General features: G+C 33.2%; 3 protein-coding genes across 7 annotated transcripts; all 3 read left to right on the top strand.

Annotated features, from left to right (window-relative positions):
* The first annotated feature begins 1,323 nt into the window (after window positions 1–1,323).
* LOC123900184 (serine/threonine-protein kinase prpf4B) lies at window positions 1,324–12,141 on the top strand. 4 transcript variants are annotated; one of them, XR_006805862.1, is made up of 16 exons: window positions 1,402–1,901; window positions 2,475–3,682; window positions 3,811–3,983; window positions 4,441–4,610; window positions 4,719–4,787; window positions 5,299–5,371; window positions 6,120–6,276; window positions 6,374–6,665; window positions 6,778–6,892; window positions 6,991–7,154; window positions 7,342–7,416; window positions 7,513–7,916; window positions 8,249–8,311; window positions 8,754–8,808; window positions 8,927–8,954; window positions 9,594–12,141. XR_006805862.1 is itself a non-coding variant. In XM_045951494.1 (12 exons), exons 1-12 carry the CDS (start codon window positions 1,563–1,565, stop codon window positions 7,696–7,698), a joined length of 3,021 nt encoding a protein of 1,006 aa, XP_045807450.1. In that variant the 5' UTR covers window positions 1,324–1,562; the 3' UTR covers window positions 7,699–8,010. The 4 variants fall into 4 exon arrangements, 1 of the variants encoding a protein (XP_045807450.1); XR_006805856.1 differs by having other exon boundaries at window positions 8,927–12,141; XR_006805850.1 differs by having other exon boundaries at window positions 8,249–8,808; window positions 8,927–12,141.
* Window positions 12,142–13,984: 1,843 nt separating this feature from the next.
* On the top strand, window positions 13,985–16,166 carry LOC123900163. Of its 2 annotated transcripts, none has more exons than XM_045951493.1 (5): window positions 13,985–14,522; window positions 14,611–14,714; window positions 14,794–14,965; window positions 15,181–15,303; window positions 15,551–16,166. In XM_045951493.1, exons 1-5 carry the CDS (start codon window positions 14,334–14,336, stop codon window positions 16,043–16,045), a joined length of 1,083 nt encoding a protein of 360 aa, XP_045807449.1. In that variant the 5' UTR covers window positions 13,985–14,333; the 3' UTR covers window positions 16,046–16,166. The 2 variants fall into 2 exon arrangements, with proteins under 2 accessions (XP_045807449.1, XP_045807443.1); XM_045951487.1 differs by having other exon boundaries at window positions 13,995–14,522; window positions 15,545–16,166.
* Window positions 16,167–18,557: 2,391 nt separating this feature from the next.
* LOC123900153 (cytochrome P450 CYP73A100-like) lies at window positions 18,558–20,710 on the top strand. The gene is made up of 2 exons (XM_045951482.1): window positions 18,558–19,523; window positions 19,852–20,710. Exons 1-2 carry the CDS (start codon window positions 18,658–18,660, stop codon window positions 20,582–20,584), a joined length of 1,599 nt encoding a protein of 532 aa, XP_045807438.1. The 5' UTR covers window positions 18,558–18,657; the 3' UTR covers window positions 20,585–20,710.
* The last annotated feature ends 392 nt before the right edge of the window (window positions 20,711–21,102 follow it).

The following is a 21,102-nucleotide window of genomic DNA, read 5'->3' as shown; positions in this document are numbered from 1 at the left end:
ATTTTAACTATATAATAATTTAGATTTTCTTACAAGTAATGAAATTTTACCTTTTTTTAACAAATATTTTACTTCATCTTTTTTTGGCAACCTGAAAAATATATATCCCTGTTCTGTAAATAAAGCTAGGAGTGAAATCTCCATGGATAGTAGTAGCTTGTAGCTTAAGCTTACTAGTTATATTTAGTTTGTAACAAAAAATATAAAATAAAATAAAATATCTTTGGATTTAGGAGGCTGTATTGGATTGAGATTTTATGAGATAATTTTGGCAAAAAAAGTTTTGATGATTTTATGAGATTTTGTTGGACTATATTGATTTTGTGAGATTTTAAAGACTTTTTTACAATTAAGATTTTTAACACATGATTTGAATGAATTTTGAGAGATTTTTTCAAAAGACTTTTTTACAATCAAAATTTCATAACACTTTATATATTAGGAAACTTTTGTATATTAGAAAATTTCTAAAAGAATCAATAAATTTTAATAAAAAAAATTATATTTTTTTTGGGAATCCAAAGATTTTAAAAAAACTTTACATTTTTTTTTACGTATATGTTTCTTTTTTTTTGGTACATTTTTACGTATATGTTTCTAATCACCAATAAAAAGGTTATCACCACCACCACCATTGATGGAAAATAGAAGCAGATGAATGAGTGACGAAAAAAATTTGTTTGCCGTTGTAATTAATCAAAACTTTGTAAAAAATATGTAGAATTTGTTAAAATATTTTTTTGCAAAAAAATATATTTGATAGGTAAAGAAGAAGAAAACCGATATAATGATGATGAAAGTAAAAAATCTTGAAGAGTTTGAAAAATTCTCAAGGCTTTTGGGGAGATTGTTGAAAAAGTGAACAAAGAAAAGAAGAAAAAACCGGGTGCAGTGATGATTAATTGTGAAAGTAATAAAGAAGAAGAAGAAATTTTATACAGATGAAAGTAATAAGTCTTGGAGAGTTCAAAAAAGTCTCAAGGCTTTTGGTGAAATTGTTGAAAAAGTCTGTCAAGTGTATTTTCAACTAAAAAGTCTCTCAAAATCCATTCCAAACAAAAATCCATCAAAATCGGTAGACTTTTGAATACCAATGGACATTTTAAAAGTAGGAACAAATCTCAATTAAATACCAACAGATTTTGTTGCCCTAAAAAAAAAAATCTTATTTATCTTTATTGAATACCACAAGATTTATTTAACTTTTTTAAAAATTTTGATTGAATACCTCAAAAATTTTTTGTCATAAAAAAATCTTTTAAAATCCTATTAAATCTCAATCCAATCCACCCTATTAATTGCGTAAAAAAAAAGCCCATAGAATTTCCCAATTAAAACACTCAAAACATACCTACCAAAAAAAAAAAAGAAAAACACAAACCATTGACACGCTCGTAAAGGCGCGTGAGACTGTAATTAGGTGTAGGTCAAGTTCTGAATCTAATCCAATCCAATATAGAACCTCCGTGCGTGACATAACCGTTCGCTGTTCTTCCGTACTCACTTCATATTCTTCAATCGCATAAAACCTACAAACCCTAACCCTAATTCTCTCTCCAATCATGCCCTCCGATGCACACGACTCTCGTCGCAAGCATCGCCGATCATCCTCTCCCGATGACCACGACAAATCCTCCAAACGTCACAAGCACCGCCACCATCATCACCGCCACCGTCACGGAACCAAAAAACGCGACGAGGAAATTCAATTCGATGAAGAAATCGTAGCTGCGGTTCCTTCTCCTAATCCCGCTCCGCGTAATCATCTCCATGAGGATGATGTTGAGGAGGGAGAGATTCTTGATGACGAGGCTTTTGAGGTTGGAAAGAAGCAAATTGAATCCGATGTTGAAGCTGGTGAAATTGAGGTGAAGGATCTTCGATCTGATAAGAAAATTCCGGTATGATACGATTGAATTGATTTGTTTATCATTAATATTTTTGTTTAATTTTAATTTTGTGTATTGCTACACGTGAAATCTGTTTGGTTGCTAAGAAAGGAGAGTAAATTGAAATAGTTTTCAAAGAATTTTTTCTACTTGTGCTGTTTGGGTTGTGAAATTTTTGTTTTCGATGTATCTCACTTCATCTTGGTGACCAAACAGAACGCTGTGATTACTTGTTTTCGGATTGTATAATGTGTTTTTTTATTCGTGAGAGCTTGTTAGAGTACCCTGTCAGTGTTTCATAGATATATAAGAACCTGGTTGCACTTCACGAACATGACATAAGTGAAAGAAGTCTCCCTAGGCGTTTCAGTGAAGACTGGTGGCTTACAGTTAATTTGTAAGAGCTGGTTACATGTTTTATAAATTTATTTTTGCATATATGTACTGATTTAAATTTAAATTTAAATGCATTGTTTACTATATTGGGAAATGCTAACGAGTGCCACTCGTTAGCACTACCTTGTGTATTGTTATTGTAATATTTAATTTAACATCTGCACTTAATTAATTCTCTATGCTGGGCAGGGACTTCTCGCTAAAAGTCCGAAAACTGAAAGCGAGGACTTTAACAATGGTAAGGTTATTAGTCCTACTTCTGATGCAGAAGATGGGAAATGGCGTCAGAGCTACATTGATTCTCGAATTCATGAAGATGATGATTCTCCAAACCACTCAAGAGCTGAAACTCAAGCTGGCGCTGATGCTTTGGGCAATGGGTATTTAGATGTTAAGTCTTCCAAAAGGGATAAGAGACAGAATGGGGTAGTTGAACATTTTAAAGGAACTGAGAAACTAAAAGATGAGGCACCGGAGGCTAATAGAAGGGAGGTGAATTCCCACAGGAATTCCTCTGAAAGTGGGGAAGAAAAACATAGAATGTCAGGGAATTCTCCTTTGCATGATGGATACCGAAGTCGATCAAGATCAATCGGTCGTACAAGGGACAGGTCTCGTTCTCGTAGTGTAGTAGAAGAGTATGCTCATCGCAAGAGCAGGCACTCTAGGGAACAAGGATCCCTTTATTATACCAGCAGACATAAGACTGACTATGACCTTGACGAGGAAAGAGCGAGGGAATACAGAAGGGAGCATCATCGTGGAAGTAAGGATCTGGTGGAAGATGATAGACTGGAACACAGTACCAGGTACCACAGTCGGGAGGCCCGAGATAGGGATAGGGATAAGGATAGGAGTAGAGATAAAGATGTGGATAGAGACTTGCACAGGGAAAAGAAGCGGGAGGAAACTAGCAAGAATAAGGAGGTTGATTGGGTGCGTAGAAGGGAAAAAGAACGTGGAAGGAGCCATGAGAGGCATAGAAAGGATGTGGAAAAAGATAGGAACAGGGAAAGTGACGAGGGTAGGGATAGGAGAAGAGAAAAGGAAAGAGATAGGAGCAGGGACACAGTTTATGAGAGGGATAGGAGAAGGGAATTGGAAAGAGATATAAGTAGAGACAGACCAAGGGGCGGTGATAGAGAGAGAGATTGGAAGAGTGAATGGGATTATAGGAAACGGGAAAGGGATGATATTAAGGAGAGGGAAAGACGAGATGATAGATATCGGCACAATGATAAAGACGCTCCTAATGTTAACGATAAACATATGCGTCGGGAGGATGATAATGACAGTGGAGATAGATATAAAAAACATTCAAGACATGAAGAAAATGGATACCATGCAGACAGGAAGCGAAACTATACCATGGAAGAGGATGAAAGGAAACTAAAAGGGTATATTTCATTTTTACTAGACAATTTTATTTCCAGTATGTGTTTTTTCTAGACATTTCTGTTTCCTTATAACTCTTTTTGTAATATCATACTTATTTTGATTTGATTTTGACTTATATTTATTGCAGCAACGAGGTTGAACAAGATGATGTAGATGAGGATATATTGGAATTACCTGAGCAAGAAGAGGAAGATCTGAACAGAATCAAAGAGGAGAGTAGAAGAAGAAGGGAAGCAATAATGGAGAAATACAAGAAGCAGAACCAGCAAATAGAACAAGCAGCTGGAAATGAAAGAAAAGGTATTATCTTTTCATTTTCTTATATAAAGGTGCATATGCATGCGGCTTAGAACGTTTTTGACCCGATATGTTACCCCTAAATTATGATCTTTTCTATTAGAGTCATGTCATGCCTTTTGCTCTTCTTAACGGAGGAAGAGGTTTTCTTTTTCTGCAGACTTTTGCATGTTAGATTGGCCTAGTTTAATTTTTTCTTTAGTTTCACACACACACACACACACACATAATTACTGCTGGACTATATAGGTTTGGGACTATTATTTGAGTCTTCATCATTATCCGATTCTTTTTTAATTCATGTAAATTATATTTTTAAAACTGAATTTTGAAAGTACATAAAAACATAGAGCATTGGATGAAATTGCATATACATTAAGGTGTTTGCCAGTCTTCCATTTTTTGCCTTTATTATCCTCATATTCGAGACTTTCTCTAACACTGTAAACACTATTTTTAGACAAGGACTTGGAGATTCATGCTGACATTTCTAAATCAGTTGATGGTAAGAGTGATGATGTTGATGATGCGGAACCATCATTTTCTGTTGGGAAATCTCCACCGGAAAATGTGGACGTTGGCTCAGAGAAGGTACCCGGTGCTGGGGGCCTAGGCGAGGGTACTCCAAAGGTTTGTCCTAACTTAGTTTTATGTTGGATGAAGATATTGCTATATTAGATGGAAGTTTTCATTCATACATATATTTATTGATTTGAAACTCATTCATAACACTTGCAGAGCGAGAGGTCAGCTGACAAGTATTGTGACGATATATTTGGTGAGACACCAACTGGAGTTCGGAAGTCGGTAAGTGTTCGGTTAAACTTATCAAAATTTAGCATGTCATGATATCATTTCTGATTATGGATGGATAGTCTTTTTTGAATGATAATCTAGGATCTAGGATGTCTGTCGTCTGTGTCCGTTTCCCTATTTTAGTTTTCTCTTTCTCTAGGATAATCATTTTTAATTATGGATGGATCATATTTCTTGAATGATAATCTAGGATGCCTGTCTTCTGTACCCGGAAAATAGTTTTCCCCATTTTCGTTTTCTCCATAACCATGCTTTGGTAGAAATTTTACAGCCTTTCTCTCACAAGCTAAGTAGCTGTTATTGTAATAGATGACTTTTCCTGATGGGTTCTTATCACACACGATGAAACTTATTGCGACTAATTTCTTCCATTATCACTGTTCACTTTTTCTGTATTCTTTTATGCTTAAAGAGAGTTGTTAAACCGATGGTGTTTTTTTATTTATTTTAAATTTGATGCTATATTTTCTTGTTATAGTAACATGATCTACTTTCTTTTCAGGGAAAAGGAGATGGGTTACTGATTGAGAGGGTTGGGCTGCATGACAATTGGGATGATGCAGAGGGATATTACAGTAAGTTACTCATTTGACTATAGCTAGCTGTCTTGATCATTCTCTTTTGATTGTTGAGTTGTGACTGCAGATCCTGATTAGTTTTTTGTTTGTGCCACATGATGTTGGTCATAAATTAAGTTTTCTAGGTAACCTTTTTGATGCTCAGTCAGTCAGTTGTGTTAGTTGAAATGTTTTATACATATATTCTTTAAAATGTGATGGCATGGGCTGTCCATCAAAATTGTTATGGTGTAATTTTGATATTTTTGGAACGAATTGATTGGAAACAACTGCAGATATATAAATAAATTTAAGGGAAAAGCTAACTTGTGCCCTTAAGGCACTTGTTAGTGCACTATATATAGTAATTTTTTATGGAAAATTGTGCATTTTATCTTTTTAATAGTCAAACATTGTTTTGTTCAAGACATAATTGCTATTTGAAGTATCATTAACACATGTGCCCTTAGGGCACATGTTAGCGCACATGTTAGCATGACCCTAAATTTAATAAGCATTTTTAGTTTATCAAAATGATATTGTTTAGTACTTATAGGACTTAAGTTTAATGATCTGACAATTAGTTTACTTACAAATATCATCAATAACTTTTTCTGAGGCATTTCCTGTTGTTCTGCTACCAAAATATGGCAATATGATGTGGAAAACCTTTGGGGAAATCATATCAATTATTAGGCTTCTTGATATCCCTGGTTATATCTGTTTTTCCCATCTCATGGGCTTATATTCTGATATTTCATTGCAGGCTATCGTTTTGGTGAAATACTTGATGGGCGATATGAAGTTACTGCTGCACACGGGAAAGGTGTCTTTTCAACAGTTGTACGTGCTAAGAATCTAAAAGCTGGTAATGGCGAGCCAGATGAAGTAGCAATAAAAATAATTCGTAATAATGACACCATGTGAGTATTTTTTTTCGTGGTTATCCGTAATTAATCTTTTTTTTCTTTTTCGTGATTAGCCTCTCTTACTCATTGTTATATCTCTGACGTGGAACAGGTACAAGGCTGGTTTGGATGAATTGGTTGTTTTGAAGAAATTAGTAGGTGCAGATCCGGATGATAAACGTCATTGTGTTCGTTTCCTTTCAAGTTTTAAGTACAGAAATCATCTATGTTTAGTTTTTGAATCTCTAAATATGAATCTGCGTGAGGTTTTGAAGAAGTTTGGTCGCAATATTGGGCTTAGGCTAACAGCTGTGAGGGCATATGCAAAACAGCTTTTTATTGCACTGAAGCATCTCCGTAACTGTGGTGTTTTGCACTGTGATATAAAGCCTGATAATATGTTGGTATGTCTAAAATGCTGCTTCGTTTTTAGATTGTTTCTTTTCATAGTTTTTTCTTTTTTCAAAAAGAAATATCTATTATCTAACTTTTGACATCAATTTTCTTTTCTGCTAGGTCAATGAGGCTAAAAATGTTTTGAAGCTTTGTGACTTTGGTAATGCCATGTTTGCTGGTAAAAATGAAGTAACACCATATCTTGTGAGTCGCTTTTATCGTGCCCCTGAAATAAGTAAGTACTGTTCATTAAACTTATTATTGCATTACTCCCAACTACTTTTTATTAGTTACTTATAGTTACCAGCTCGACTTTTGAATGTTTCTTTGCAGTTCTTGGCTTGCAGTATGATCATCCGTTGGATATTTGGTCTGTAGGCTGTTGTTTGTATGAATTGTATACAGGGAAGGTTCTTTTTCCAGGGCTCACAAACAATGACATGCTGCGACTTCACATGGAATTGAAGGGCCCTTTTCCAAAAAAGATGCTTCGTAAGGTAAACATATACTTGTTGATTTATTGTTTATCATTACAGTTTCTTATGAATCTTAATTTCTTATCTGTTGCTATTTTAATTTCTTAACTAGCCTTTTATAGGATCTGTACCTTCAAGTGAAATTTTGGTACGAACAAATTTGTTGTGGTTATATTTATATCTACTTGTTTTTGTTATCTCCTTGCAGGGAGCATTTACTGAACAACATTATGACCAGGATCTAAGTTTTTATGCTACTGAGGAGGATCCTGTAACAAAAAAGGTTAGCTAGACTTATGATTGTGTTTTGAAGTATTATATTTGTCAATAATGAATTGTTTTCTCGAGTCTGAACAACGTTTGTAATATTTTTCTTTAGACCATTAAGCGGATGATTCTTAACATAAAGGCGAAAGATATTGGAACAATCATCACTGGCTCTGGGGAGGATCCAAAAATGGTGGCCAATTTTAAAGATCTTCTGGATAAAATTTTCGTCTTGGATCCGGAAAAGAGGTTGACAGTCTCACAAGCATTGAACCACCCATTCATCACTGGCAAGTGACCAATGTTGCAAAACTTGACTCCCGAAATAATATTCACTGATATTTGTACATATTTATCCAATTGATATTAAGGTTCTAATCATGTGGCACTATTTATCTTCTCTGTACTGCCCAAGGAGTGTCATCGCAGTTGTCAGCCTGTTGAAGTGAAAAAGTGTGATGTCCCTAAAGGCGTCCACTTAACTGGCGGTTCTCAGTGGAGTGTACTGTTTCTATTGTAAGACAACTTGCCGATGGCAGTTTTTCTTTTTGCAGATGTATTTGTACTTCAAACGCTGCTCTTGCAATTAAATCCATGGAAATTTTTACTATGAGAATTTTAGTTTTGTATTCCGTTTGAGAAGATAGACTTCTTTACACTTTATCTGGTCTTTGTTTCTTTTTATATATTTCTCGTTTTTACTAATTTTGCATAACATTTTGTTTAATAATCTTTGCATTGATTATTCTCAGATCCTTCTATGTTGTCACTTTCTGCAATACATATTTCTTTACCATTTCATGTAACTTCCTTGAATTCTGGAGATTCTAATTGAATTTCTCATTCAGGGGACATCACGGGTTTGAGGCTTCCCTCCCATGCTTAGATGCATAAAAGGAACCCAGGAGAAGGTATCTTGGTTTGTTTATTGGGAGATTAAATTCGCCGTTTTAGAATAGATTATAATTTCCATTAAAATTTATTATCAATGCCTATAAAATAGCTACAGCGTGTGATGGAAATACATTAAGACGAGCCTGAAGGCTCTTTTTTGAGTCATGAAGAAAGTTAATAGTTGTTGTAGCTAGGTATATAAATTAAGAGTAGTGGTTAGTGTTGAATCTGCATTTTCATCCAGATGTAGGTTCCAGTACTGCGCAAATGCCTAATTGCTTAGTTAACCAGATCTTCTGCCATAGTCATGGCTTGAGTTGGACATAGATATTCAATTTAATAAGCTGCACTTGAGCATCTCTTTTTATCCGATGTTTTTTGTTATTATTTTCTTAAGTTTGCCTTTCTGTATCCTAATGGATTAATGTTGTATTTTATCCATGGCGGGTCATTCTGGAGGCATTTCTACTGGATGTTTGGCTGTGTTCTTGAATTGAAGCATATTCTTATCTCGGTGAGCAAAACAATTAATTTGTTGTTTTTATTTATTAAGGCTTGTGGTAGTATGAGTTAAAATTGACATTGCTTTTATTTGATGAAATTCTAATGATTTTGATTGCTTATCTTTTTAGGTGGATGTATTATGCTCCTGCAATTTTTGTAAGTTTATTGAAATCCAATTCCTTTCTCATCTGTCAGTATTAATTAATGGCTTTGATGGTCCATGGCATCCAGTTTCCTATGATGATAATACAGTTATCACATCTGTTTTTGGATGTTGATGTCTTGCAAATTTGCAAGGATTTTCAGTTTTTTTACCAAATGCAGATATGTTCTTTCTTCTCACTTATATATATGCATGGCATTCTTGGTTGGTTCCTTCTGTTTTCTGTAATTCAATGCTCCCAATCTTATCAACTTGTTCAGTGGTCAGTCTCGTACTTTTTTTCTCAACAATCTGTGATGACAATATGAATTCCCTTCATTTTTTTTATGAGTGGTTTTTCTTTTTCCGGAAAATTCATTTCTTGAAGCAAACAAACATATTTTTTTTGAAATGAGACCATGCTTGGGCGTGGATGTGTTATGCAACTAAAATTTTATCTAGTCTAGAAGTAGTGAGGATGGGGAAAAGAACATGGTTATTTGATGATGATGTGTCCTTACCCAAGGTAGATAACTATTTGAAGTAAATAAACTTCTTCCCTAAATGCCTATGTACAATTAACCTTCTACTAACAACTCTTTTATTTATTAACTAAAAATAACTTCTCTTTCGTTGTCCCATTTTCTCCCTAGGTACACAATCCATCCTTTCTCCGTTGATTGCACCTTGGTCCTAACATTACCACCAGCTTGAGCTGCAACATTATCCCTAAGGTTGAATTTTAGGATCTGGTTTTTAATAGTCCTGGTACTGGTATCCTCTTAAGCAGCAATAGTAAACAACTAAAAGACACTTAATGCAAGAATCTCTCAACAAGTTATATTCCTGACAGGACTCCCGTAAACAGTTACAAGAAAATGCTAAGAACTTCCTCTATTAATTCCTAACTGATATTTATAATATCCCTGTGTTATTTGAACCATCACCAACGGTGAATCTGCCTTTGTAGCAGTGTCCTAGAACTGCATGTCTGCATCCACAATTTAAAAACTGCCTTATACTAATTTTGAACATGCACTTCTCCCACTTCTCCCACTTCTCCTAATCAGCCTGCAGAACTAGATAGAATGGTTGCTGTTGACTTGTTTAGAAACTTCCAAGTCTGGCCTTCCAAGTCACTTATTTAAGGAAAATGCCACCTTTAAATAATGAAATTGAAAAGAGGTAATAGTGAAATGAATTTAGTTAAGAGAAGTCACTTAAATATAGACGTGCCCTCCTTCAGTTTCCTCTTAGAATTGCCTGACCTTTTCCGTCACCTGCTCCACCTATCTTTTTGAGTCATGGCATAATTCACTACAGATCTCAGTGTTGTACGTGCAATTTTTGGGAACATGATTTAGTTTTGCTCTAGGTAGTCAATAGCGGTGTTTAGCGGTGCTATCACTCTGGAGCGTGGTGGTGCAGTTGCTGCCCATGGCGGAGTGGTTCGGTGCGGCAAGTATTAAAGTTGCTGCTATTCTCTGCGTGTTCGTAGGTTGCATAGCGTGTTTCGCAAATGCACATGTGATTTGGCTGGGGAAAAACCAGCGTGGTGGCTATTCTACCAAAAAAAACCCAGACTGGCCTTACTTTTTAAATGCTGTGGGGGTATTTTGCGGTTTTTGCACATGAACCTTAGTCCTCTTCTCTGCGCTCGCAGAGAACATTTGTCTTCCCTCTTCTGCGAGCCAGCAGAGCACCAACGTCCAGCTTCCGCAAGCCACCAGAATCTTGTTTTCTCCTTTGTTTTCAGTTTCCTTCGTTCTTGTTTTCCTACCTGTTTTGTCTTGTCTTCTTTTATTTTTTATTTTTCCTCCTGTTTTTTTCCACCTCATGTTTCATTATTTTTGTTTTACACCTCTGTTTCGTGAAGATTAGCCTTAAAGACTGACTTGGGCTTCTTTGTTTCCCTAACTTCTGTTGATATTTAAGTCTATGTTTTGAATAAGACTTGATGATTTTTTATTGCTGATTATGAATTGAGTTTTTAGTTATTTGCTTAACTTCACATTAAATATTTATTTATAGTATTATTCATCTAATTTGTCAAATTTTTTTATCAAATATCTGTCACCCCGCTACTGGAAAGGATTGCCTCCAATTTTTTCTCTCATGTTTCTCTAGTAGAGAAATCATCACCCTTTTTCTCTCATGAAGGTTTGTTGTATTGGATTTTAGAATCAGCTTGAGTGAAGCATACATTATAGTGTTAACAAGCTATTTGATTGAAATCAAATCAAATCATACCAATTACTAATGTCTCTGATCCATTTATGAAACAAGGAGGTGTATTCTTAAAACAAGATTTATTAGACTGAGCATTTGCATTTCCTGGGGCATAGTATGAAGTTCTGTAAACAAAAATGGTATAGTATTACTATTACATTTCCAAAATGTGTCTGGGATCAAATTCCGGCTTCTTTGGCATACACTCAGCCATGATGTTGTCATGCACTATTCACAATGGTAGGTACTCTGCTTGTTCAAACATGAACAAGAACCTATTCACAATGGTAAGTACTCTGCTTGTTCAAACATGAACAAGAACCTATTCACAATGGAGTATTTTCTGGAGTTTTTTTTTTCTTCTTGACTAACATTTAACTTTACTAATTTGTTTACAATGGTTATTTTTCCTGATCCGATGGATTTCAATTGAGGGAGACCGAGAACTTTGAGATTAACTTGGAACTAAATTGGTGGCAGCTGCATTTGCTTGCTTGCTTTCAAATAAATATTGTCCTATTGCCTTCCCATAAAGACAAGCATCTTATATATTCGGATACTCTGCGTTGGTTAATAAATTTTTTGTAATATGTATGCCAAAAAAATCGTCATATGTTAACGAACCTTCCTTGGGTGGTTAACTTCCCTTCCCCAGAACAACTTCAAACCTTGCCATGAAGTACGATGCCTTCAAATTCAATTAACACACTTATGTACCCAAACAGCGAAGACTATACAATTAAAATAGCTCTGTCTTCTACTCCCTGCTGGACTGCTCAGCGACAATCCCCGAGAATGGATGTTGATATTTTTTTATTTTTTATTTTTGAAGAATAGATGTTGATCTTGAAGACAATGTTTTCACCAATTGGATGCCAGAAATTAAAGCACCCATTAATAGAATGTGGAAAACGAGTTTTATACTTGTTCTTGTTTTCTTATTCAATCATCACTATACTATTACAACACTAATTATTAATTCTTTTTTAAAAAAAAGATTAGCAATTGTTAATCCATGGAGTTCATATAACCAATGAAGTAAAGCAGTTCGTTTAATTTCATTCTCTGGACCGTCTTCCAACTTTAATATTCATATTTGATTATGCCCCTAGTTATGGATTTTCTTTCCAGAAGTAAATGTAAATCATTTTGTAGCTCTTTGAGTTATAACGTTTCTCTATCTTAAATTCATGCACCATCCTTCACACTAATTTTTATTATATTTTTTAAAGAATTGGCCATTGGCTCAAGCATAACCTTGGGGTTTAGAAAAACGAATATGGTTTTATTGTTAAAAAAGATAAAGGTAACCTAATACTAATATATATATTAGTATTAAGTACAACATACATTTTCAATGTCAAAGAAATGATTACTATGTCTCAATATACATTTTTGGTTAAGTAGTCTAGTGGATATAAATTTTAGCCGAATCATTAACTTACTATAAGGTGTAAACTGTAAATGTGAAGTATACACCCCGGTCGACACACTAACATTAAATAAACAAGTCATTGGACGAAAAATATAAAAAGAAAAAGCAAGTTTTACTTGCTCCGTTATATGGATAATGGACTACTAATGCAACAAGATAATACTGTTTTTTTGCTGATTTTTTTCTTTGGCGCAAACAGCTACTTTTGTTTCTAAATGTTAGGGAAGCTATTACTATGATCTCAAAATGTATCTAACTTACAAATACATTTATAAGTGTCTATTTTATGTATTTTGATCTTCAAATATATTTTTAGATAGTTAATTTAATTTCTGAACGTATTCTTTATTTGTCAATTTAGATCATATAATTTACCAACAAAAGAGATATTAAAGATATGTTTGTAATTTTGATACATTTAATTTAATAAATATGGTGACAATGCCTCACATATTTATGGACAAAAATGGATGTATGTTTATTTTTTAAAACTTGATACTCACTAATCTTCTGGATGAGTTATGAAGTTTGTGCTGAAACTTGGAATTGTCTAAGGCGTGTGGGGTGATCTATTGACGAATGTGCCATCGGTGGGTCAGCTTATATACAACTTCTGCTTTCAAGTTTTAAAAGCTAAACATTTCTTGATCAAATCAAACATTCTTTATTGTCTTGGGATTTTCTAAGGCACAACTTCAATGTGAAGTTTTCCACGTCCCATGCTGAAAAAAAAAACATTATGGGTTGTTTTACAAATTAATCTCCGTTTGCCACAACTATACTAATTGCAAATTTACACTAAAAGTTCTAGTGAGTTGAATGAATTTAACCCTAAAATAAAATTCATACATTGTGTTTCATCGAAAGTAATCCAAATATTAAGTACATATTATATCTCTTTTAATTGAAATTTAAGAATTAGTTCGTCAAAAAAGAATTAGTTCGTTGCGATGTGAAATTTAATCTCTTTTGTTAACCTCCTTATTTCAAGAGTTTACTTTATTCTAATATTAATTTTTTCTACCGATTGAACCAACGAAAATAAGTAAATTTACAACCTATAATTTTTAAATGACGAACTCACATGACAAATGCATGGTTTGTACCTACAATACTCAGTCATTGCGTTTTCTCTTAGTACATGGTTGAGTTGTGTGGCCAAATTCTTTAACACGAAAGAAAAAAAATAAAGGAAAAGAAATTATTGTCGGATTGCGATTTTCTATGAATGAATTCTCAATTTATTGAATTGCCTTTCCACTTGGGTTGGTCTGATGATATATCTTCTTAAGTTATCAGGTTCGATTTTCTCTAGTCAATTTGGATGGATTAATTTAGCTTCTTAAAAAAAATCAAATATATTTTTCATAAATAGTAGACTCCATTTGCTTTATTTCTTGTTTTGATTTTAGAAAGAAAAGCAGTATTGGTATTGTCTTAAATTGTGAGTCTTTTCTAGGAAGGTGGCAACTGGCAAATGAGGGGAAATTAGCTTTGGAATAAATGAATGTTCACACGCCAACCGCGTTAATTAACAACAACACTTTTCCTAATTTGCATTAAACCTTCTCTCATAAGCAAACATACATTCGATCGACTAATATTACAATTTTTTTTTAATTAATTGTTATTATATATATAACACCTGCTAGTAGACGTGACTGTGTTCATTCCTCTACTCTTCTCTTTTCAGTTTTTTCATTCTTGTTCATATTAATCAAATTTTGATATGGGCAAGAAACTTGATGCATTGTTGGGTAGAAACTTCAAAACTGATAAATTTAAACCAACAATTAATCTCGCCATCTCTCGTCTCGCTGTTCTAAAGAATCAGCGTAACGTGCGTCTAAGACAAGCCCGTTCTGATGTTCTTCAACTCCTCCAACTTCCTGATCACCATCAACGCGCTCTCCTTCGAGTAATTACAATCATTATAGTTTTGATATTGTTTAAGGTAGTTACTAGTTAGTTATAATCGTAATCATCATCGTCGTTGATTTGTATAGGTTGAGCATGTGATCAAGGAGCAGAATATATTGGATGTGTATGATGAAATTGAAGGATATTTCAACCTCTTGATTGAAAGGATCCATCTCATTGCACAACAAAGGTAATTGTTCAATTCAACTTTAATTTTGTTCATCATCAATTGCTTGTGTTTTGTTGAAATTATTTTCTTATTTTTATAGAGAATGTCCTGAAGAACTAGAGGAGGCAGCATCAGGAATACTGTACGCGGCATCAAGGTGTGGAGATTTTCCAGAGATTCAAGAAATTCGTACAATTCTTACTTCTAGATTTGGGAAAGAATTCGCTGCTCGTGCTATCGAGTTGAGGAACAACTGTAAAGTCCAGCCTAAGGTATATATATTTTTCATATCATTATTTCAATTCAATCAAATTGACTAATCCTCACCATTTCAATGACTAAATGATGATTTAGTTTAATCCGAATTGTATGATTACTTGTTAGTAGTATCGAATTTGTGTAAAATCATTAGAACCTTTTTGAGGAATTTTGTTTTCCTGGGGTATATATACCTGGAATCTTATATAGTATTTTGAATATTTTATAGATAATTACGAAGCTTTCAACGAGGATGCCGAGCTTAGAAAACAGAATGAAGGTTCTCAAGGAAATTGCTTCTGAGAACAATATTACTCTACAGCTTGAACAAGTTTCTTCAACTATAGGCGAGGTACAAAATTAATGCAATCTCATTGTCTATCATACTTACATCAGTAACATGTATCTTTGTATTGACGGCAAGTTTGACAGAATATAGTGCCTAACCGTGATTTTGTCAAAAGTATACTAACTTTGTAGTTTTGACAAAATAACAATGTCACCGCGATTTCATCAAACTTACTGTAATTTGAAACATTAAACAAAAAGTATTTAAGAAGGTTGTTGTGATGTTGCGAATTTGTTATGAGCAGGAACAGGTAACAAATGGGGAAAAACAAAACAAGCACAAGCCTGAGATAAGGGAAGAAGGGAATGTCCAAATTTCGGTTAACGAAGGAAAAGGTGATGAGTTTTCTGATTCCTTTAAGGGAAAGAAAAAATATAAGGATGTAGCTGATGCAGCACAAGCAGCTTTTGAGTCAGCTGCATATGCCGCAGCTGCTGCAAGAGCAGCTGTGGAACTTTCAAGATTTCAATCACATGATGATGATGATGATGATCATGATGATGGCCATAATAGTTCAAGCCCTCAACCAAGAAAAATGTCGAATGGACATGATTCTGTTAAAGCTATGTCAGAGAAGGCAAATAGTGGTTCAAATTCAGATGCTGATGAGATTGTTGATTCAATGGATGCAGAAATTAAGGTTGTTTCTGGAGTTGTATTGGAATCCAAGATGCAGAGTGAACCTTTTATTGATTTGGAGAAGAGGCCATTGTCAGTGAGGACTAGAAAGGTACAAGGTTATTGAGTAAGTATGATTTGAGTGTGTATGTATTGTAGCATATGTCTTGAGTTTTGTTTTGCTTGCAACCTAAGGCTAAGCTTGTAAATGCCTCAACAATTAAATTTTGGCTTCATAAGGTTTTATTATTGCATATATCATATGTTTACTTTATCCTTTACCATCCATAAATATATTTTTTTGGGATTTATTTTGCTGGCTTTTGACACATTGCATGGTAATATTTATTTTGTCTCTTAGAGTTGTTATTTTTACATAAATGGGACACCACATGACATATGTCGGACAAAATTCGGGGTCTATTTTGCTTGCTTTTAACACATTACATTGTACTATTTTTACATAAAATGAAACACCGTATAATGTATGTCGCACAAAACTGTATTTTCATATGGTGTCTAATGTCGGATTTGGTGGCCAAAAAACATATATTATACCTTAAGCATCACTACTTGAAACCAACACTTAATATGTCACCCTCAAAGTCACCTAGGCCACAATAAAATTAGAAGCTTAAGCTCATAAATTTGTTTTTCATTTTTGTTTGATCTACATCCTCTATGTGGTCATAACTTTATTATTGTTTTCTATCTCTTCTTTCTAAATTCAAGCAATTTTTTCCACTAGGTTGAATACGAGATTACAAAGGGTTAATATGAAAAATTTACTTTCAAGTGTTAGTCTTCTCCTGTAAAAAGAAGTGTTAGTCATAAAATATCTATTTTGTGATCGACGAATATTACAGGTGTAATAAGAGAATAAAAATATCCTCATTTTTAACCAGGTGCACAGGATAAAAAAGTCACGCATTATTCTTTAAAAAAATGAGGCATTATAAAAAAACCACATCGAGAAATAATTAAGGAAAATGCTAAATAGTGTCTTAGTTGCACTAGTCAATAAACTAAAGATAATAGTACAATTTTAGAATTTGTGTAATGTATTTAAAAAAATTATTTTTTTCGATGCAATTTTTCATATTTTTTTCTTAACTAGTGCTCTAGAGGCACTAGTTAGCATGATCCATAAATTAATTAATATTTGAGCTATTGTACCTTTATTTTAAAATTATCAACAACAGAAAATTATCAATTCTTAAATAATAGTACAATACCTCGAAAATTATTTATTTATTTATTTTTGGCAATGATATCTCAGATAAATTTTGTTAAAGAAGGAATGACTCAGTTACTTATGGATCATTTGGTTAGGAAAAAGTCAAGAAACTACACAACGAATGGCCCATGGGCCATAGACATTCTTCTCTAGATGAAAATTATTCTTCTGACATCCTATATTGATCTCAGACATCCAAACTTGCGAAATTATTCTTTAGGTCATTTCAAAACGTAGGTTCCAAAAACGCATAATTTTGAAATTTATCATTTTATTATGAGCAAACCGAATAAAACATAAACGATGCTAGGTTCCTACTTTTTCGTCATATAAAACCATTACGGAACGTAGATTACAAAATTGTCTATTTTCATATCGTAGGTTCTAAAATTAAAGATTGTTTCAGATTATATTGTTTCAAACAAAATTTGGTCTAGATTGAGGGTATTTTTGAATTTTTAGGGACTTGAGAGCATTTTAGGGAGCCTAAAGAGCAAATTTCTCTCGAGATTGTAACATTTTTTTAAATCATGTCTGACGAAAAAAATACAATTCTATTAAAATAATGTTAAATAATTAGATTTTTTTTAATTGCGGTTTTTCTTTAACTACATATATCGAGCAATTAAAAATAATAACGAGCAATAAACGATACAATTCTATTAATAAAATATCATTGCTCGATATTTGTATCGTTTATGGAGTACAAGATTAGATCATAAATGATACAAATATCGAGCAATGATATTTTATTTTTTTTCTCACATTATTTGTAGGAACGAATAGTGTTGTTAATCTTTTATAGATTGCAAAATTAATTCTTTTAAAAATATTACTTCAAAATTTCAATAAATTATTATGCCTAACAAATACATTATCATCCACGAACAATTGTGCTAACTTTTAACCCAATGCAACACTACTTTGTTGATTTTCAATGACTACAAATTGGGCATAACATAATCAATCATTATATTGTACATACCCACGGTTGGCTTAGTTGACTAAATCAAATATAATTGAAAATTTGGAATATACCCACTTGGTCATGTCTGCAAAGACTGCAACTTATTCTCTCTAATTATAAGAAATTCACTTTTTAGATATATTAAAATATTAATGTATCAAGACTATATTATTGTTTAAATACATTTATATTTCATTATATCTAAAAATTGAAATTCTTATTGTATTAAAGACCGGAGAAAATATTTTATTTCATTTCATATTCTCACCAAACTCTTGGCCTTGACTTAAAAAATTTGTTACTTTATTCACCTACTAGTATATATCATATTCACATTTTAATCCTTCCTACCTTGGTTGAAAATTTGAAATATTAATACAGCCCATGGATTCATCACAAACCATGGGACAATAACACCTACCTAGACCCTAGTCACCCCCAACATATATATAAACAAACTCATTTCCTTAATCAAATCAAACCCAACACAATTCTCCATCCATTCAAAAAATATTATTTCATCACAAATCAAAACATGGGTCTCCTTCAAATCACAAAAAAATCAATCTTTTTCACTCTTTTTGCTATACTCATTCCAATAATTACTACAAAACTCTTTTCTTCATATTCATCTCTATCAACTTCAATTGCTAGTGTCTCTCTCATAATCTTATTGTCATACATATACTTAACTCATTCCAAGCAAAATTCTTCACCTCCAAGCCCTTTTTCTGTTCCTATATTTGGAAATTGGCTTCAAGTTGGCAATGATCTTAATCATCGTATTCTTGCATCCATGTCACAAACTTATGGATCACTTTTCCTACTCAAACTTGGTTCCAAAAACTTGGTTGTTGTCTCTGATCCAAACCTTGCAACACAAGTACTTCATTCACAAGGTGTCGAATTCGGTTCTCGTCCTCGTAATGTTGTCTTTGATATCTTCACTGGTAATGGACAAGACATGGTTTTCACTGTCTATGGTGATCATTGGCGTAAAATGCGAAGAATCATGACATTGCCATTTTTCACTAACAAAGTTGTGAATAATTATAGTAACATGTGGGAACAAGAGATGGATTTAGTTGTGAAAGATCTTAAGGCTAATGAGATTGTTAGAAGTGAAGGGATTGTTATAAGAAAACGTCTTCAATTGATGTTGTATAATATCATGTATAGAATGATGTTTGATTCCAAATTTGAGTCTCAAGAAGATCCTTTATTCATTCAAGCTACAAGGTTTAACTCTGAGAGAAGCCGTTTGGCACAGAGTTTTGAGTACAATTATGGTGATTTTATACCTTTGCTTAGGCCATTTTTGAGAGGGTACCTTAACAAGTGCAAAGACTTGCAAACTAGGAGGCTTGCATTTTTCAACAACTACTTTATTGAGAAGAGGAGGTAAGTTATTAATCCATTAACATTAGTTTAGTTCCTTTTTGGATAAACAATTTTATGAAGTACTTATAGTATATTCGATTATCTTATCGGTGTGAAGTATGAGTACTCCTAAAATGATGAAGTATATGTACCTGGTGCGTACAAGTGCCCCGGGGTACGCGTCGATGCTTATGTATAAATTATTTTTATAATAAAAGATAAAATATATAAAATAAAATGATTTTCATATAAGTACTTCCTAAAATATATCCACAGAAATCTTATTTATTTACTTTCAACTTATTTCAATTTATATTAACATAGTTTAAGTTTATTTGATTTTGTACAGAAAAACAATGGCAGCCAATGGGGAGAAGCATGAGATAATATGTGCAATTGATCACATAATAGATGCTGAGATGAAAGGAGAAATAAGTGAAGAGAATGTGACTTACATAGTAGAAAACATAAACGTTGCTGCAATAGAGACAACACTATGGTCAATGGAATGGGCAATAGCTGAGTTAGTGAATCATCCAAAAGTCCAAACCAAAATACGCGACGAGATATCAGAAGTGCTTAAAGGCGAACAAGTTACAGAATCAAATCTACACCAATTACCATATTTACAAGCCACATTGAAAGAAATATTAAGGTTGCATACACCAATACCACTATTAGTACCTCACATGAATCTTGAAGAAGCTAAGTTAGGAGAGTATACTATTCCTAAAGAGTCTAAGGTAGTTGTTAATGCATGGTGGCTTGCAAATAATCCATTATGGTGGGAAATACCAGAAGAGTTTAGGCCAGAGAGATTTTTGGAAGAGGAAAATGGAATTGATGCTGTTGCTGGTGGAGGGAAAGTTGATTTTAGATTTGTGCCATTTGGTGTTGGAAGAAGAAGTTGTCCTGGAATTATACTTGCATTGCCAATATTGGGATTGGTTATTGCAAAGTTGGTGTCAAATTTTGAGATGAATGGTCCAAATGGGACTAAGATTGATGTTAGTGAAAAAGGTGGACAATTTAGTTTGCATATTGCTAACCATTCCACTGTTTTGTTCCAACCAATTCATTAGAAGCTTCAAGATGTCTTAACCTACCAATGTTTTCTTACAAGGATTTGTTTCTTTTTTTTCTATTTTGATTTTTGCATGTAATGTTTCATTATAAAGCCACTTTCAATTCAGGTGTTATTACTACTACTTTTGTAGTTACTCTCTTCTTTTTTTTTCTTTTTTTTTTTTCAATTTAATTTAATTTAAGTTATTTACACATATGAATAAAATGAATACATTATGTTTATCTCCGTCTTATAATACGCTTAACTATTTATTATTTCATTCGATTTATTTTACTCTTTGCAACAAATTTTTAATAGTATTATTGACGAAATAAAATGATAAAGATTAAGAGTGAATTCTCTCTTGACCCCTGAACCATAAAAATTAATACTACAGTGAATTTTAAAAATGAAAATTAAATAAAAATTAGATGTAAAAAGACTACATTCACTCAAATTTATAAGACTCAACACTTTTTACATAATAAAAAAGTTGATAGCGTTTGACACAAAAAAGTTGATGGGGACAAGTTA

This window comes from Trifolium pratense, linkage group LG1 (genome assembly GCF_020283565.1).
Source record: "Trifolium pratense cultivar HEN17-A07 linkage group LG1, ARS_RC_1.1, whole genome shotgun sequence".
In the NCBI taxonomy this organism is placed as follows: Eukaryota; Viridiplantae; Streptophyta; class Magnoliopsida; order Fabales; family Fabaceae; genus Trifolium; species Trifolium pratense.
Note: the sequence above shows the minus strand (reverse complement) of the source record. Positions and strands in the feature narration are given on the sequence as shown.

What these genes read in the sequence shown, in the direction of transcription:
- LOC123900184 (XM_045951494.1), top strand. Translation starts at nt 1,563, where the DNA reads ATGCCCTCCGATGCACACGACTCTCGTCGCAAGCATCGCCGATCATCC. An exon ending in GATCTGATAAGAAAATTCCG is followed by an intron (nt 1,902 to 2,474) that starts GTATGATACGAT and finishes TATGCTGGGCAG; the next exon opens with GGACTTCTCGCTAAAAGTCC. An exon ending in TGATGCAGAGGGATATTACA is followed by an intron (nt 5,372 to 6,119) that starts GTAAGTTACTCA and finishes ATTTCATTGCAG; the next exon opens with GCTATCGTTTTGGTGAAATA.
- LOC123900163 (XM_045951487.1), top strand. Translation starts at nt 14,334, where the DNA reads ATGGGCAAGAAACTTGATGCATTGTTGGGTAGAAACTTCAAAACTGAT. An exon ending in CATCTCATTGCACAACAAAG is followed by an intron (nt 14,715 to 14,793) that starts GTAATTGTTCAA and finishes TTATTTTTATAG; the next exon opens with AGAATGTCCTGAAGAACTAG. An exon ending in TTTCTTCAACTATAGGCGAG is followed by an intron (nt 15,304 to 15,544) that starts GTACAAAATTAA and finishes TGTTATGAGCAG; the next exon opens with GAACAGGTAACAAATGGGGA.
- LOC123900153 (XM_045951482.1), top strand. Translation starts at nt 18,658, where the DNA reads ATGGGTCTCCTTCAAATCACAAAAAAATCAATCTTTTTCACTCTTTTT. An exon ending in TACTTTATTGAGAAGAGGAG is followed by an intron (nt 19,524 to 19,851) that starts GTAAGTTATTAA and finishes GATTTTGTACAG; the next exon opens with AAAAACAATGGCAGCCAATG.